Below are 19254 nucleotides of genomic sequence, written 5' to 3' on the forward strand. Positions count from 1 at the left end.
CACCTTCCAGAGGACAGCAGGAATTCTGTCTTTGCCCTTTGGAGAAGCTGGGGCGGCAGGCTGGGGTCCCCCTGGTACTTAACTCAGCAGTCTGGATCTACCTGCCTGGGTGAAAGGGCAGGGCCCCTTACACTCTTTCCTGTTATAACCATAATCCCTTATTGGGGTATGTTAGCAGGGTCCTTCCAGAGCTGGCTGAGAAGCTGGGGGCAGTTCACACTTCTCAGAGTCACTGTTTCAGGATGGTGGCAGACTCCAGCAGATGTCTCTAGATTGCTAAATGTGACCCAAGCATAACAAACCATAAGGGCTAGAAACTCTTATTACATCAACAGGGCAGCTTTTTTTTAATCACATGACTCCAGAAACAGAGACCCTAGATGCACCTCTGTAGTGCTGCTGTCTTAATCTGGCTGTCGGGCTAAATCCACATCTGATCAGGTTTCAGAACTGGTGTGCTCTTGGGTCTCTGTGTGTGTCCTGTAGCTCTTAGAATGGAGCAGGCCAGAGGAGGATGTATCACACTATTTTGCAACAACTGCTGCTTCCCCTAGAGGAGAAGGAAGTGAAGATAGTCCCCTCTGCTGACTGTAGGAGCCAGAGGGCTCTGGTGCAATCTTTGGAGTGACGCTGCAAGAAGTTACCTAATCCTGATGTTTCATTTCAGTGGAACTAGATAACATTCTACAAACAGTCAAATAGTCTTTTCCCCCTCCACCCCCCAATGCTATGATGTGAGCCAGACTGGTTCCAGTGAGAGGAGAATGGTAGGAGGCAGGAAAGCTGGATGGGGCTGGGAGAAATAGGTGACCAGACAGCAAGTATGAAAAATTGGGACAGGGGATAGGGGGTAATAGGAGCCTATATAAGAAAAAGACCCCAAAATCGGAACTGTCCCTATAAAATTGGGACATCTGATCGCTCTAGGGAGAAGGGATAGCATAGCAAATTTGTGGCCATTTGGAACTTTGGTGTCTCTCTGCTGCACACCGTGACTATTCAGACCGTCCTGGGGATGATGGGGGAAGAAGGCTGATCATCCTGCTCCAAAAGCCCAGCCCCCTATATATGAACTAAAGGACTCTCCACAGATAGTTAGCAGTATAAGGACTATGACACATCATCATACTTGGAGCTTAAGGCCAGAAGGGACCCTCGAGGTCAGACTAGATGCTTTGTTGTGTATCACAGGCCACCAGCACCCTCACACTACGTCTACCACTGAAATTAGACCAAAGTATTACCAACCCCACAGGAGACTGGCAGAGACCCTGGTTTTTTTCCGCCTTCCTCTGCAGCATGGGGTACAAGTCACCATTTACTCTAGTTTAAACTTGCAAGTGGAGTCTCCGTAACCTGAAGTCTTTAAATCATGATTTGAGGACTTCAGTAACTCAGCCATAGTTAAGGGTCAGTCTATTACAGGAGTGGTGGGTGAAGTTCTGTGGCCTGAAATGTGCAGGAGGTCAGCCTAGATTATCATGATGGTCCCTTCTGGCCTTAAAATTTGAGAGTAGACTCTTATGTGCCATAAGCAGAGATTAGGAGAGACCGAGGTGCACAATGTCAGGGACATGATTGTGAGGTATATACAGATAATCCTGGCAAATGACCTGCACCCACACCACTACAGAGGAAGGCGAAACCCCCACCCTCAAGCCCCTGGGTCCCTGCCAATCTGATCTGGGGGAAAATTCCTTCCCAACCCCGCCTATGGTGATCAGTTAGGCCCTGAGCATATGAGCCAGAACCAGCCAGCCAAGCAATTGAGAGAGAATGCTTCATACCACCTCAGAGCCCTGGCCTGGCCCCACCCATCTAATGTCTCATCTCCAGTGGCGCCCATCTCTGATGCTTCAGAGGAAGGCGATTAAAATAAAACCCTCACAGAATACATTGTATGAGTGAGTGTGTGTGTGTGGGGGGGATCCCTTCCTGAGCCCGACAGGTGACCTGCTGACACCCTGATGCATGAGCTTTAGGAACGTAAGACATCAACTGGACGTGAGCCCCTGGGGCAGCCAAGCCCTCTCCCCTGCCATCACACTCAGCCCCATTTTACAACCGCACTCAGAAATTTGTCCAGCACTTTCTTAAAGCTAATTAAGTGGTTTGCCCCCACAGCTCCTATTCAGAAGCTGTTACAGAACCTCGCCTCTCAGATGGTAGAAGCCTTCTTCTAATCTCGAGCCTGAATTTTGTTCATGGCAGGTTTATACCCATTTGTTCTTGTGCCATCATTGTCCATTAGCTTAAAAAGCTCTTCACCCTCCCTGGTATTTACCTTCCCCTTCCCTGGCAATGTATTTATAGTGATCAAGCATATTCCCTCTCAGCCTTCTTGCTAGACACAGCAAGCCAAGCTCTTCCAGTCTCCATTCCCCTGGTCATCCTAGTAACTCTTCTCTGCACCTGTTCCAGCTTGAATTCATCTTTTCTGAACGTGGGTGACCAGAACTGTACACGCTATTCCAAATGAGGGCTCACCAGAACAACGGCATTAATACTGCTCTACCAATCAGTTCTGGTTCCACCTAGCAGAGGGCAGTGTTAGGCATTGGCACTACCCAGTTCATCACAAGAGGAAGTCAGTGAAGGGGATAAAGAATTTGGAAGGGGTGGTAGGATGGCTAGGAAGCCGGGGAAGGACCATAGAATGGTTTGGGGTAGTTAGGAACATGGCGAGGAAGCCACCAAAGAGGGTGGGAGTGATGATGAGTTGTGATCTCTGCCTGCCATAGCTGTGCTGGCAAAAGCCTCTTGTGTCAATGTGACTATACCAGTGAAAGCACAGCTTTGCCAGTACAGCAGTGCCCACATTAGAATCACTTTGCTGGTATGTTGGGAAAGCGCTCCTAGCATAGGCCAGGCCCACTTCCTAGAATGAGAGCAGCATGGCCTCAGTATTCAGGACCCACAGAAGTTGAGTAAAGGGTTTGGGGGGATCACAAGTGGCAATGGCTGTTGTTCAGATGGGAAGTGGTTAAGGCATGGATACAAGGGTCTGCTGGGGCAGAGCCAGGATGAACGCTGGCAGCATTCTGGCTCAGCAACTTCCAGAGAAAACAAAACCTGTGGGAAGAGCGGGGGAGTCTGCTCCACTCGGCTTTTTTCTTCCAGAAACTGAAACTGATGTAGAAAACTTCCCCAAAGCCCTCTGCACCTTCTCTTTTCAGAGTGGAGGGGACCCCCTTTATCTGTGCATCAAGGACTCTGTTCCTTCCTCTGGAGGCTATGCATGAGTTTGAAATCGAATTTCAAATCTCTGGGTTTCCTAGGGTGTTAAATAAGTCCAGCTGAAGGTGCTGGTGGTTTAATTGCAAATTGGGGGTGTGGAGCTAGGCTAGCCTTTCAAAGCCTCGTTCTCCAACACACACAAACTGCACCTACTCATGAGTCCCCCTAAGCCAGGTGGTATCTTTCTCTCACCCCTCCCCTGGACAAAAGTGACTTTTCCTTCTGCAATCTGACAGCATCATGTTCACAGCCTTTGTACAACTGCTCTGCTTCCCATGCCACAGCATGGTGCAAGTGCTTTGGAGGATAGGATTAACATTCAAAATGATCTGGACAAACTGGAGAAATGGTCTGAAGTAAACTGGATGAAATTCAATAAGGACAAATGCAAAGTACTCCATTTAGGAAGGAACAATCAGTTGCACACATACAAAATGGGAAATGATTGCCTAGGAAGAAGTACTGTGGAAAGGGATCTGGGGGTCATAGTGGATCGCAAGCTAAATATGAGTCAACAGTGTAACACAGTTGTAAAAAAAGCAAACAAAATTCTGGGATGTATTAGCAGGAGTGCTGTGTTGTAAGCAAGATACGAGAAGTAATTCTTCTGCTCCACTCCACTCTAATTAGGCCTCAACTGGAGTATTGTTCTGGGCATCACATTTCAGGAAGGATGTGGACAAAATGGAGACAGTCCAGAGAACAGCAACAAAAATGATTAAAGGTCTAGAAAGCATGACCTATGAGGGAAGACAGAAAAAACAGGATTTGTTTAGTCTGGAAAACAGAAGACTGAGAGGGGACGTAACAGTTTTCAAGTATGTAAAAGGATCTTACAAGGAAGAGGAAGAAAAATTGTCCTATCCTTAGAGGTTAACCAGAATAAGAAGCAATGGGTTTAAATTGCAGCAAAGGAGGTTTAGGTTGGACATTAGGGAAAAACTTCCTAACTGTCAGGGTGGTTAAGCACTGGAATAAATTGCCCAGGGAGGTTGTGAAATCTCCGTCATTGGAGATCTTTAAGAGCAGGTTGGACAAACACCTGTCAGGAATGCTCTAGATAATTAGTCCTGCCATGAGTGCAGGGGACTGGACTAGATGACCTCTCGAGGTCCCTTTCTGTGCTATGATTCTATGCTGGACAGCTACTCACGTGGAGCATGTCCTGGAAATCAGCTTACCCCCACTGCATGAGGGCATGGTCACTTTTATCCTAGCTGGTGCCAGTTAAGTTCTGTGTGGGATGATTTCAGGCATGTGATTAGATAAAGCTAATACATTCTTCTCTGGCATATCCATAGTGCTGCTACCTCTGAAGGGCTCTACCTCACCAGAGACCTAGGAGTCAGTCATTCACTGCTGCAGTGCAAAGGCCTTTGAGCTGGACCATGGCAGCAGTTTAAATGAAGTGCCATAGAACGATCTGAGGTGTGAAATGAACCCCAGCTCCAACTGAAATTGCCACTGGGATTTGCCCAGGGCACCCCTCCACTTGGGAAGGGCCGAGCGCTCCCCACATGATACAGTGAATGCGGCTTAAAAACAAAACTACCCCTGAAGTGATTGTGATTACAACAGCTGCCTCCCAATGACATCACATATACACATCAAACAGAGGCCACCGAATTGCCCAAGAGGATAGAAATGTACAAAAATAACCTCTCTAAATGCCTCTTGCGCCATCAGAGCTAGCACTAGTGTGCAATTGGACCGAGTGCCAAAACAGTTGAGATCACACTTACATGGTGATTTCAAAATGACTAAACAACTAGCTTTGGGATCCTGATAATGGCTCTGATTCTCATTTCAGCTGTGGTCAGATCGCCAACAACAGTATCGGATTTCTCATTCTTAGCGTAAAGTCCGGCATCTGAGTGTTGTCTACTCTTGCAATTTAATTGCTTGTCTCTCTGAATTTGCTGTAAGTCTTAAAACTCTGCTTTACATGAGACTTTTTAGCCTTCGTGGCAGCAGACAGAAGCTTGAGAACATGAACCCTAAAAGTTTTAAAAGCACAAGGCCACCCCCCCAAACCCTCAATTTTTAAACCTCATATTATGCCAATCTCACGATTCCTGATCTTTTGAATGTGGGGGGTTGGCATTCCTGCATATATGGAATCATAGAACTGGAAGGGACCTCAAGAGGTCATCTAGTCCAATCCCCTGCACTCAAGGCAGGACTAAGTATTATCTAGACCAGGGGTCGGCAACCTTTCAGAAGTGGGGTGCCGAGTCTTCATTTATTCACTTTAATTTAAGGTTTCTCATGCCAGTAATACATTTTAACGTTTTTCGAAGGTCTCTCTCTATAAGTCTATATATTATATAACTAAACTATTGTCATATGTAAAATAAATAAGGTTTTCAAAATGTTTAAGAAGTTTCATTTAAAATTAAATTAAAATGCTGATCTTACGCCGCTGGCCCGCTCAGACCGCTGCCAGTCTGGGGTTCCATTCACCTAGGCAGGCAGCAGGCTGAGTGGGGCCTGCAGCCGGGACCCCGGCTGGCAAGGGGCCAGCAGCCAGAACCCCAGACCGGCAGTGGGCTGAGCGGCTCAGCCTGCTGCTGGTCTGGGGTTCCGTCCGCTGGCTCCTGCTAGCCAGGGTTCTGGCTGCTGGCCCCACTCAGCCCGCTGCTGGTCTGGGATCCCAGCCCTGCCCACATAGAGTGGGTACCTACCTTCTCCCTGGTTCTAGCCCATTCTTTTCCTCTCTCTCTCTCTCTCTCTCTCTCTCTGCACTGAGCTAGAGTGGGAGTGCACTGAGCACAGGGTTGGGGGTGAAGAAGCAGGCTGGGGGTTGGGGTGTAGGGTCTGGCCAGGAGCTAGAATGAGGGAGGGGGCTCAGGGTTGGGGCAGGAGGTTTGGGTGTGGAGTGCTTACCTGGGAAGCTCCCATTTGGTGTCAGGGGTGCAGGTAGGAATGTGGGGGTGTGAGTGCAGGAGCTCCCGGTTGGTGCTCAGGGTGGGGGTGAGACTGTAGGGGGTGCAAGAGTCAGGGCATGAGGTGGAGGGGCTGTGTATGTATGGGGGTGCAGGAGTCAGGGCAGGGGGCTGGGGGTGTGTGAGGAGGGTGCAGGAGTCAGGGTAGAGGGCTAGGGTCGTGGGGGGGTGGGCTAGAGTCATGGGGGTGCTCCCAGCCCCCTGCCCAGAGCAGCTCACAGCAGGGGGCTGGAGGGGATATGCCCTGATTCCAGCCCCTTTCCCCAAGGCCCCATCCCCACCTCTTCTCCATCTCCTCCCTGGAGCAGCGAATGTGCTGTGGCTCCACTTCTCCCCCTCCCGTGCAAGGGCCATCAGCTGATCAGCAGCTGGGAGGGAGAGGAGGAGGGGCAGGAACCCAACACGCTAGGGGAAGAGGCAGGGGAGGGGGGAGCTTGCCTGCCCTGCAGCAGCTGGCAGGACCAAGCTTCTTCATCCTGCCCCCGCGGGGGGGGGGGCGGCGGCAGAGAAGAGCGGGCCGGGGAGGGCAGGATTTTTAATGGCACGCTGCTGCCTGCCGGGGTCCCGGCCTGGGTTCGGCAGCAGGCTGAGCGGGACCAGCGGCTGGGACCTGGCAGGCAGCAGCATGCCATTAAAAATTGGCTCGCGTGCCATCTTTGGCATGCGTGCCATAGGTTGCCGACCCCCGATCTAGACCATCCCTGATGGTGTTTGTTCAACCTACTCTTAAAAATCCCGAATGATGGAGATTTCACAACCTCCCGAGGCAATTTATTCCAGTGCTTAACCACTCTGACAGTTAGGAAGTTTTTCCTAATGTCCAACCTAAACCACCCTTGCTGCAATTTAAGCCCATTGCTGCTTGTCCTATCTCCAGAGGTTAAGAAGAACAATTTTTCTCCCTCCTCCTTGTAACAACCTTTTATGTACTTAAAAACTGTTATCATGTCCCCTTTCAGTCTTCTGTTCTCCAGACTAAGCAAACCAATTTTTTCAATCTTCCCTCATAGGTCATGTTTTGTAGACCTTTAATCATTTTGGTTGCTCTTCTCTGGACTTTCTCCAACTTGTCCACATCCTTCCTGAAATGTGGCACCAAGAACTGGATGCAATACTCCAGTTGAGGCCTAATCAGCACGCAGTAGAGCGGACGAATTACTTCTCGTGTCTTGCTTATGATACTCCTGCTAATACATCCAGGAATGATGTTTGCTTGTTGACTCATATTTAGCTTGCAATCCACTATGACCTCCAGATCCCTTTCCATAGTACTCCTTCCTAGGCAGTCATTTCCTATTTTGTATGTGTGCAACTGATTGTTCCTTCCTAAGTGGAGTACTTTGCATTTGTTCTTATTGAATTTCATTCTATTTACTTCAGACCATTTCTCCAGTTTGTCCAGATCGTACATCTTTCTGAAGAGCCATCTGACATCAGCAGGCATAGAGAAGTTTAAAATCTGCATTGAAACCTTTACAATGGGAAACTAGAGAGAGAAACAACTACTTCCGTCTGTGCAAGGTGATTTGAGTAACATCCGGGGAAACAAACACTGTGCTCCCAAAAAAGGGAATCACGGTGTGGAGTCAACTCTCAATATCCACTTCTGCTCTGTGGTTCAAATCAAAATGAATTGTTAGTGTTAGCATTAGTATTATGTTATTATCTACTGCTCTGACTGAGTTGGGGGTCCCAGTTGTGCAAGACAGTGTACAGCAACACAGAGTCCTTGTTCTGAAGAACTTACAATGTAAATGGCTGAGGCAAAGGGTAGGAGAGGAAATGGAGGCGCAGACAGGGAGGTGAAGTGACTTTCTTGGGGTCACACAGTAGATCAGTGGTAGAGAGGGCAGGTCAATGTTGTATTGCCAAATCCCAGGAAAAGCACAACTTTTCTAAAGCAATAAACTGATGCAGGTTTCTTTAAAAGATGGAATCTCTCTGGCTCAGTTAAGATGTTATGTGCCTGAGCATGGCTAGACAGAGAGGGGAGTCTGGTGAATAGTCACTCTGCAGCATGTTTCCCTTGGAAAAACATAGAATCACAGAAATGTAGGGCTGAAAGGGACCTTGAAAGGTCATCTAGTCCAGCGCCTTGCACTGGGGCAGGACCAAGGAACCTAGATCACTCCGACAGGTGTCTGTCCAGCCTGTTCTTAAACACCTCCAGTGATGGGGGTTCCATAACTGCATTGTGACTTTCTATTGCCTGAGTATCCTTGAGGGGCCCTTCTGGGGTTTTCCAGCATATGGAAAATGACTGGGTAAGCCCCTGATAGAAGAGGAAGGATGGGGCACGGGTACCTCAGCTTACAGAACCATCACTAGATTCTGTTCTAGCTCTTTCTTTCTGGTGTGGGGAAAAAAATAACTTGAGACGATTAGCTTAGCAGTAGGAGGGGAACGGAAGTAAGTTGGAGGGCAACGGAAATGGAGATGTCTGTTAAAAGAAAGAGGTGATGACAACAATGTAGTTGAAGTCAATACCAGTTTGTGAGGCACAGCGTGAATCTGGGATGACAGAACAAAAATGGAGAGGATTCTATTCAATGGAACAGCTTCCGTGGGGTTTACTTTCCTTTGGCTAATTTTGAATTGGCCCGTTCTACGTGCCTTGATGTTCACAAAGCTTACGGCAATGGGTTGGGAGGGAGGATAAAGGTTTGTTTCCTCCAACAGCAGATATATTTTTGAATGCTATTATAGAAACTCTTATTCGTATTCCGGTAGCATGTAGATCCCAGCAGAGATGGGGGAGCATTGTGCCCATACTCACCTCTTGAATCTACTCATGGGATTTAGAAAAAAATGGGAGAGATTTTCAAAAGTGCCAAAGAGATTTGGATGCTCAATACCCACTGAAAACCAACGGGAGTTTTGCTCCTTAGGCTAGGTCTACACCAGAAAAGGTGTGTTGGTATAGCTATGTTGGCAAACCCTCTGGGGTGGATGCAGCTTAAATTGGCAAAGGAGTGTTTTTGCCAGTAGAGCTTATACTGATTCCCAAAGCAAAATAAGCTACACTGATAAAAGCACTTTGTGGTGTATTGGAATGTAATAACAATGGAAAATGTCAGAATAACGGGCTCCAATGGAATTATTTAATCAAATATTCATACAGCACTGCACAGGATACAGAAAGAAAACATGTCTTCCCATCCCCTGTAGATAGTGAAGAGAAAGTAGTTGGGCCTTTCCTCTGTACCTGCTGGAATGCTGGCAGCATTCATTCCCAATCTAACTTCCCAAACCTCTGTCCCTTTATAGGGTTTGAGACAAAGAAATGCCTTTTTGGAGGGCAAAATACTTTCCCATGATTAGTTTCACCCTGTTCTGCTTTTGATACCTTATCTGAACTAATTACTTATGGTGTTTCTGTCATGGCTGTCCCAGGTTCCATGGCTGAGTTAAACTAAAGGGCTTTCTGATCTGGTCGTTATTACTGACAGCTGTGGCAACTGGCAGCTCTTAATGAGTTTAAAAATACCTTTCAGTGGGTCATTATTTCACCCCTTACAGAAAACATTTGCAATCACAAGTACCTCTTATTGCGCAGGGAACATAATTAGATCGCAAGCATTCCTTACCAATTACTCAGTCTTATTTATTATAACATACTTCTATAGGTACCTTTCATTAGTTCTGAGGGGTCCCTTCCCTGGGTGTCTGGCTATATTAGTAAGGTCAGGGTAAAAGATTATACACGTTCCATTACTGAATTCATTGTTTCCTTCACCCATTAGGTTCGATTGAAGGACAAAGTACTTTTCCGTTTCAGTAGATATAAGGCACTAAATATATTGATTCACAACATAAAAGGGACTTTGGTTAGCATATAATAATTATGAGAGTTTAACACTATAAATCATAAAGCTAATATTTACTACCACTTTTATGCTGGTACAAACACTGCTACATTAGGCCTTTTGCTGGTATAGAAATGTCACACAAAAATCCCACTCCTGACTGAATTTACTGTTCTTGCAAAAGTTTCTAGCATAGCCCTGGCCTAAATCACATCTGAAAAGTCCCACCCCATAGGACTAACCAGTGGGAGTTACCAGTAGTTCTGTTCTATATGATGAGATTTTCAAAGCCTACTAGGGGACTTAGTTGCACAGTTCACATTAATTGCAATGGGGGTAGTGGAGCTAACTCCTCCTAAATTTTCCCTACAACTTGCCTAGTGAATTCCTCCCCAGCACATACATAGCGAATATCTGAAGGTTCCTTCAAGCAGAAGTGACAAGGTTTTGATCCTTGCTGAAGCTCTGACTCTCAGCAGTAAAGGGATTGGAGACGGGTCCCTCAAGATAACAGCAAAGTCAATAAAATTGAGACAAATGGGCAGCCAGCGGCAGTTCTTGCAGCTCCATCCAGCCTAGTAGCTTTCTGTGTGGGGCCCATCTCTCCAACGACATGGGACCCTGCAGCAGCAGCCACAGACAGATATTTTCTAACCACAAGGGAGCGCGGGGAAGACCTTGATTTTTTTTTTCCCACCTCGGATAACAAACTACCCAGTGCTTAAGTGATCTGACAAACGTATGTGGGGGTCTTATCACCCCCATCCGTGCCCATTTGCTTGCCCAGCAACTGATTCTGGCCCCACCTCCCCTCTGCTCCTCCTGCAGCTCCTGGGGTTCTTTACCTCCCTTTCCCAGAGCAGTGAGGGGTGGGAACAGGATTCCCTCTGCCCCTTCCCATGCTGGATGCAGCAGGGAGGGACAGGGGCGGAGCCATCCTATTGCTCCCAGGAGCAGAGGAGGAATTGGGGCCACCCAGAGCAGATGGGTAATTTCCACTTCCTCCTTTGCCCTCCCCTCTTGTGAGAACAGTGTGGGTTCCAGTGGGGAGGGGTGATCCTGGTGTGTGTGTGTGTGTGTGTGGGGAGTGGGTTGTGCCTGTGTCTGTGGGGGTGTGGAGCCCAGTCTGGGGGCTGCAGGAGCGATACAACACAGGAGCTGTTGTAAAAAGCTGTGCTTAAAGCATGCCCCACTGTGACCCAGCTTGATTTCAAAAACAACAACCACCACCCTTGTCCCCAGATCTGCGACCCATTCCCACCCTGCACGCTTGAAGCACTGGCAGCACCTCCATGCTGTTACAGCACGCTGGGGCTTGGGGGTCTGTACGGACTCACAGGGAACGCCACCGCCTACCATGTTGCCAACGCCACTTCTACAGCACCCAGCTTTTCCTTGCTGATCTCCAACTCAAGCACTGGCCAGGCCTGACCCTGCTCATCCTATGAGAGAGGGAGGCAACGGGCTGCAGAGCACACAGTCTGTTCCTTGTAAGTTACACCGTCTCTTTCTCTGCTTTGTACCATAGGTTGAAGTAAGAGCCAAAATTGTGAGCTCGCTCTCTTCTTCCTGTTGCCACTTTCCCCTCCAAACGACGGCGCATCCTGCCAGCCACACCATGTCATCAGACCCAACTACTCCTACGACAGTCCCAACCCTCCACTCCCCAAAGTCGCCTGTCTGGCCCACCTTCCCCTTTCATCGGGAGGGAAGTCGAATCTGGGAGCGGGGCAATCTTCTGCTCCGGGACCTGCCCAGCCCCCTCCCCACCAAAAGAACCAGAACATACTCTGCGTAAGTATCTGGCTTATGCTGCTGAGGGTTGGACGGGGCGGTCACTGCACAAGGGGCAATAGGGCAGAGTATAAAAATCCTGTGGACTGCCCCAATGTGGGGGAGCAATGGGAGAGATTGTAGCTGCTGTGTGTATGTGATTACACCCAGACACCCACTGGGGTGGTCTTCCTTTGCTGGTTCAACCACATTAGCTCAGAGACAAGCAGGTATTCTCGGAGCTGTGCTGACCTGGATGATGCATACGCATAAGGAGTAGGAAGCCAGGGGAGACAGGGCCATGGAGAGTGTGTTTTTGAGTGTGTGCTGCAGACGGGGGAACAGCTTATGTGTAACTGAGCTGGCGCTTGCCCTGTGGTCTCTGCGCAGGGGTATGTGTGCGCATGCACATACTGTTACACGCCAACAATGCTCATGGTGAGCAAACTCAGACCTGTGTCCCCGGGTGCCCTAGGCATGGAGAGGATCTGATGCCTCCACAAGTAGCTCCCTTACTTCCACCCACCCAGCTGGCTCCCTACTGTCATCCCCTCCCCTAAACAGAGGAATCGGTACCCACTCAAAAGCACACGGCAGGTGCTTTTAATTTCAGCCCCCCTCCCTCCTAGAACCCTCTGCACTAGTTAGTGATGCTTCAAAGGAGGTCCTGAGGTAATGGACGTGAAGGATTCTAGGCTGCCAAGGACCCCTCCCTCATACGCACCTCCCCCTCTACTGAGTAAAAATGGGAGCTGCCCCTTAGCAGCCATGGGGGAGCAGATAGGCAGATGCCCCAGGGCTGGTGAAGAGCTGTCTGGGACTGGCACGTTGGTGGGTGATTGGCACTCAGAGTGCTATTGCAGAGGTGCCACTTTAACATGTGGCACTCTGGGCTGCTGCCTCCCTAGCCAGTGGCCACTTGACATGGTGAGTGCGTGGCTGAACCCACCCCGTCCCCCTCCCCCCAATGTGCCGCAGAGGTTGAGAGAAGTGCTCTGTGTGGCATAGGGGGCTCAGCCCTTTCAGTCGCATAGTGACTGCTCCCTTTGAAAGGAGGCTATTGCCTGGCTACGGTCTGTTAATTTTGTAAATAGCTGACTGATTTCTGACCCAACCTTTTCCTCTTCCACTGCCTATCTCTCCGCTGCAACGCCAGCAATACCTGGGTCTGACAGGCCTTTGCCAGACAGTGGGGATAACAATAGAAGCAATACAATGTCTTTGATTCCTGGCTGGGTTTGGGATTGTCCGTTGTGGAGAGCTGCTTCTGGCAGAGGAGAGGATCCTAAAAATCTGCCTCCCGGTTGTAATTGCAACCTTGATCTTCTGAGAAATCGTGATTAACAGTGTCTGTCCTGCTAAACTGAGTGGCATCCATGGCAACCAGAAGACCCTGTAAACAACTGACACTTTCAAACAAACTCTCCCTTCTTTATCCCGAGTGTGCAGGTCTAACTCTGGTATTAAGAGCACCAGTCACTTTAGTATCTAGCTTCTTAGCAGATGGCATATATAGAAGTTACCCATTACCCCCTGGTCTGCCAGTTCAGTGGTCCTGGGAACACAAGACCATGATCTTAATGGTAAGGGACACCATTTTGTTTAGAAAAGTGGCGACACAACTCTCTCCTGGGCTAAAGATGTGGTGAGACTGATTGGTCTGGCTCCTTTAAGTGGCACTGCCTAATGGTGTCTCTTGTGGTGCCAACTGTGAGACTACTTCACCTCTTCCCCACTCCTCTCTCCTTCCCTAGGACAGCTCGTGCCTCCGCTGGTCCTGTTTTCAAGGGCGTCTGTAAGCAGTTCTCGCGCTCCCAGGGCCACGGTTTCATCACTCCAGAGAACGGCACAGAGGACATATTTGTACACGTGTCTGAGTGAGTCCTGTGGGGAATGGGATATAGAACCTTTCACCTTGAGGGCATCGCTAGGTCCAGGAGGACTGGATGAACGAAGGGACTGCGAATGGGACAGGATTCTTTAACTTGGAGGTCACTGGTAACAATAGATGGGAATGACCAGAAATTGTTGCCACTTGATGGCTGTTTGGGGCCTGTGAGAAGTGAGTTTGGGCTAGGGGAGCCAGCAGGATTTCAGGTCAGTTTGTTGTGGAGATGCATTCACATGATACAAATAGCCATGATGACTGGTGTTAACTGGGGCATGAGGGCTAGCTGATGAGATTGATTATGGAACCTAGGACTGGCTAAAATCTTCAGGGGGGAGGGATGGGCCGACTCCACTTTGAAGCCTGCTCCTTTCCAGAACTGGGCTCTCTAGGTTGGAGGCATAGTGTGTGTCAGCAAAGTGCACACAGTGCTGCTGGTTGGGCTGTACCTGTTCTGGAGGTAAAACCTCTTCCGGAAGTCTGGATCTTGTGTCCCACCACAGCAAAACATTTATTAAGGCTGGGATTTCCAAAGGGGCCCACAGAGTCAGGGACCTGAATGCCAGAGGCGTGAACTTGCTTTTGCCCCATTGAAGGACCCCAGATAATGGGACTTAGCCTGGTACCAGAGTCCCTCATGGCATCATCCTGTAGTCAGGGAGAGGAGGGGCTATCACTGCAGCTCTTTCCACCCCTATAGAAAGGGCACAGCTGATGTCAGGTCTTCAGGAATGAAGCATTTGTCCCCACTCCCCCAAGAGCAGCCTGTGACCAAGGACATCACTAGTTCCTGATTATTTTTTTGGCTTTGGTCTCGTTTCATCCTCTAATGATCTGCCATGTCTTCCTCTCTTCCAGCATCGAGGGGGAGTACGTCCCCATGGAAGGAGATGAGGTCACATACAAAATTTGCCCCATTCCACCCAAGAACCAGAAGTTCCAGGCTGTGGAGGTGGTGCTCACCAACCTGGCCCCGCACACAAAGCACGAGACATGGTCCGGCCAAATAATTGGATCCTAGGCTTCGGGTGGAGACTACATGGGCTGGCTCAGTCTAGAGGCGGGGTGGGGGTGGGGACAGGGATAAAGTCTGGGACAGCTGGCTTGCGGGGGAGAGGGGTGGGATCACATTTCTTGTTTGCGAAGTGACATGTAGCCGTATCCATTCTGTGTTTTTTATACGATTACATCCTTGTTTGTAACTGTGTCTTCTTGAGGGCGGAGGGAGAGGTAGAGCTGCTTTGGGGCAGATTCCCACTTTCCTACATGTCATGAGCTCATGTGGTCTCTCCTCAGGGACATGTGCAGAAGAGCCTGTTTTGTGTTGGGAGAGGAGAGGTGTGAACCCAGCAGGAGCTGATGTCCAGTTTATCCTGCTGCCCATGCTATCCAAACTCACCACCCTTCCCTGATCCCAACTCCTTCAGGAAGATCCAGATCCCCCATGCAGGGGGCCAGGACAGCCAGAGTTTTGAGCCCCGCAACTTCCTCAAAGCAGATGCTAACGAGAGCCAGGGGGAATAAGGGGTGGGTGGCAATATTCCTGGAGACAGTGGGCAAGGAGGCACTCATCATTTGAGGGGCAGTGCAGCCCCACAGAGTCTTAAAGAAACATGTAGATTGAAAGCTCCAGTTCGGGGTTCTAGAGTCTTTCCTGGGACTCCCTCACCTGGCAAGAGATGGAATTTATTCCCCCTCCAGCCAGTGAGGGGAGAGAAGAGGCAAAATGGAGTGTACCTCCCCCAGGTCATTTTATACACCTGCCTGCTGGCTCTGAGCAGCTGCAGAGTGAAAGTTGTGCTCCATGGGCTCTGGATCTGGCCACTGCTCTAGTGAGGCTCATTTGCACCTCCTTTGCCTGTAATTCCCCCAAATACTGGCATCCTGAGCCTGGGGAGTATATACCAAGAGGCTGTTTTTTTTTTTTCTTTAAGGCAATGGAATGTACCTCTGTGTGGGGGCATGGGGGAGTCTTTTAAAATATGAATTAAGTCTCTCTCCCCACCCTTCCCTCAGGTCCCCACACATGTGATTGAGATTTGCCAAATCTCATTAGTGTGGAGGGAGATGTCCTAAAAACAATTAGGTTAGCTTTGAAAACTTCTTCCTGTCCAGAGTGCTAGGAGACTTTGGCTCTAGTCTGTATAAACTCACTGTGGGGCTTTGGACAAGTCACTTAGGCAGCAGACTCAGAAGGGATCTCTGATTCTTATTTCGTGGTGCTTCAGTTTTTAGTGGCTGAATTTGAATCATCTTGGATCAGACATTCAGAGGTGCTGGGCATCCACAGTCCCCAATCACTTCATCTGGAGTTGTGGGTCTGCAGCATGTCTGCAAATCAGGGCCTAAGTGTCTCAGTATATGCTTTTCTGAACCTCTGCCTCCATTTCCCCATTGGGACAATGAAGTCTGTTCTCCCTCAGTCCTACCCATTTTGAGGCCTGCGCTTCGGAGGTTCACTAGAAGTACTAGTTGGTATTTACAGTCTTACTCATACTCCTTTAGAAATCTTCCTCGTTCAGATGATCACAGGTCAAACATCCCTGTATAGACGTTTGTGTGGTGTTTATTGTTGTGTGGGTGTGTGTGGAGAGAGATCAGGAAAGAGCATAACAAACCAAGAAGGCAATGGGAATAAATCTAGACTCTAGTTACTGATGTCCTGTCCAGTCATGCAGACTCACCAAATTGTAGGCTACTCGCTGTCTTTAATCCTCAAAAGAGTGGTCCTCACTAGCTACATAGCTGGATAAATAGTTCCTGCTTTAGATTAAGTTGATTAAATTATTTAAGCAATTTAATATAATAAATCTTTGCAAATGCAAAATGTAAGATTTTTCTTTTTTAGGAGGCACTCTTCTCAAGTTTCCTCTAGCCGCAACAAATGGTACATTCTGGTTCCTGCTCCCCCATCTCACACACACACACACAAAAACCCATGGTTTGTTCCTGTCCTTGAGTGTCCTAGTTGTTGTAGCAACTCTGTCTCTGTGACCCTGTGGATTTACATGGCATAATTACTGTGGTTGCTATGGTACCATGGTGTGCTGTATGTACAGGTCACACTCTCTATACAGGATAGGGAGGATTGTGCCAGGGGGTGATTTGGGCTTGATGGCTGAAGCAGGAACTCTTAATATCCTGATCACATACAGCACCATAGATGCTGCAGATGAAAAAGACCTGCTAGGTACACCCCCACCCTCCCCAGCTGGTGATTTTTGCACTGAGAATGGATGAATAGCAGAGCAGTGGTCTGGGCTGGTAGCTATTGCTCTATGCTGCTGCATGGCCAGAGACCTGGGGTTGAAGACCCCTCTGCACTTCCGCAGTGTTTAGAGGTGTTGCAGGTGAAGCAGCACTTTTCTTTGGAGCTGACCTGAGTTTTGGGCTACAGCTCCCCTCCCCTCTTGTTAACACAAATTCTCTTTGCGTATGTTTGTGTGGCTGGGAAGTGAGGGAGATGGAGGAAGGGTATAGGTGGCAGCATGTTCTCAGGGGTAGTAGTCTAGTTGGCTATGCAGTAATTCATGGTGGGAATTCAGCTGCCTAGATGTGCCTCTTTAGTCCTGCTTCCTCCAGTTATAGTACGTGGGTCTCTCTGGGCACCTCCCCCTGGGGCATACAGGATCACTGCTACAACATAACCTTAATTTCTGGTCTTCCTATAAATATCCTGAGGAGGCAAATCTCCCAATGCAGCTTGACAGGAGAGGGGAGGGGCTCTGTGTGTAGGGCGTAGCTGGTATGATCTTGCATATTATCGGCAGGCTGAGGCACATTCCAGTGTAAGCACATGTGTATTGACCAGGGGTTTAGCCAGGGCTGAAACTCTGTGTGCACTGATACTATCTGCTCCTCAACCTGAATCAACCCTCTGGAGACTCTGTAACCAAACACGTCCTCCTGAGGACTCATTCGGGCTGGTCCTCTGGAAAATGCCGGCATCCCAAGGGTGAAGAAGCTGGAGTGGAGGGGATGTTGGCCAAGCACAGCAACAACAGTGGCGTGCGGGGTGAAGTCAGTTTTGCTGAGTGGCAGGATGCCCTTGGGGGAAGTGGATGGGCTGCCTGGTCCAGAGAGCGAAAGCACATGTGCATGAGCAGCACCTGTGTTAGAAGAGGGGGCAACGCTGTCAGGTGGCTTTGTATGGTGGCTAGAGGGCAGTGTTTTCCCCGGTATTGCTTCCGGTACCATGGGTGCGCGGGTTCTGCCCTGACTCAGAGAGGAGACACCATCCTGCCAGGACTTTGCTGAAGCCTAAAATGCCTGGTATGCTTTGGAGCCTAGCCCAATATCCATTCATAGTTGAGGTATCTGGTGAGATCAGTGGCCCATCAAGTCCGGTTGGTACATGAGCCTTCCTTTCGTTTCCCCTACTCAAATGGGTTCAGGCTGTGCCACTGCTATTCTATGGGTGCAGTGTTACACTCCCGGGAGCAAAGGGGAAATTCCTTGCGCGTCACAACAGCCTTACTAGCCTGCCCTTTGAAGCTGAACTGTTCAAGGACTGGGGGTTATTTACAGTCTCATCCTACTGCCACTGAAATCAATGGCAAAACTTATATTGGCGCTGTTGGGAGTGGGATCTGGCCTATCACAGAGTGATTCATAACAGGGCTTAACTCCTGGAACCCACTGGGCTGTGAGCTCCTGCCCGTGTGTGTGAGACAGAGGAAGGAATGCTGTAGTCTGCTCATCTCATGCAACACCTGCCTCAGCCCTTGAGGGCAAACTAATTAGGGGACCAGGTTATTCCCTCCTCACTGGAGGCTCTGTCCTGAATGCTGAGGTAACTCCACCACATCCTCACTGCTGTTCTTTGGTTATCAAGCTTAAAACAGCAGCAGCCACCTATGTCTCCTCATGGTGGAGCAACAAGTGCCAGAAACTGCAACTCCCTCTGGCATCTCTCCTGGAACGGGCAGCTGGCTTGGCCACAACCAACTCTTTGGTTCTTTTGGAAGTAAACTAAAATCTTAGAAGTGTTTTTTTACAACTCTGGTGTGGTTCCCACCTGTCTGATCTTGTGTCAACTTCTGTAACACTGGCAATAAACCATTGAAAGTGACTTTCCCATGAGTCCTGACTCTCTCATCTCTCTTGTGTGGTGGCTCTTTCATCTGCCTGACATGGGCAGGGCCCTCACTGCAGGACTGTCCCCAGGATCTTCCACTAAGGCTGATTAGTCTCACAGCTGCAGCAGGAGAGAAGTATCTGGCTCCCCTTCTGTTACTAGACCCTGCTAGCTGTTGCTGTGATTGGCCCCAGTGGGTTGCAAGAGTACTGAGGTACAAAGCACACAGCGCTCCTTGGCCACATTTAATATTTTAATGTTTGTTAAATAAATGTATTTTAAACACTTGGGATCAATTGTACAGGAGCTACCTGGCTCACTGCAGATGTGACCAGAGCCACCTGTCTCCTTGGTCACCGACACATCCATTGATGTTCACATACACACACAGCAATAACTCTGATACACATATTCCTGCTTAATCGTGGTAGATATCATGACAGTACAAGCTGTGGACAGTACAAGGAGAGGTTTCAGAATAGCACCCATGTTAGTCTGTATCCGCAAAAAGAACAGGAGTACTTGTGG

At 48.9% G+C, this 19254-nt stretch overlaps 1 protein-coding gene across 4 annotated transcripts in view; it reads left to right on the forward strand.

Annotated features, from left to right (window-relative positions):
- CSDC2 (cold shock domain containing C2) overlaps positions 1-18731 on the forward strand; it is a 29516-nt gene extending 10785 nt beyond the window's left edge. For 2 of the 4 annotated variants that reach the window (XM_038397818.1, XM_038397791.2), the window contains exons 2-4: positions 11517-11782; positions 13516-13638; positions 14508-18731. In XM_038397818.1, coding sequence (XP_038253746.1) covers positions 11607-11782; positions 13516-13638; positions 14508-14670 — 462 coding nt within the window. In that variant the 5' untranslated portion in view covers positions 11517-11606 and the 3' untranslated portion in view covers positions 14671-18731. Of the gene's footprint in view, positions 1-7562; positions 7704-11516; positions 11783-13515; positions 13639-14507 lie in introns of all 4 variants that reach the window. The other 2 variants (XM_038397781.2, XM_038397800.2) reach the window with 2 other exon arrangements.
- The last annotated feature ends 523 nt before the right edge of the window (positions 18732-19254 follow it).

The sequence above is a fragment of the Dermochelys coriacea genome, chromosome 1 (assembly GCF_009764565.3).
Source record: "Dermochelys coriacea isolate rDerCor1 chromosome 1, rDerCor1.pri.v4, whole genome shotgun sequence".
In the NCBI taxonomy this organism is placed as follows: Eukaryota; Metazoa; Chordata; order Testudines; family Dermochelyidae; genus Dermochelys; species Dermochelys coriacea.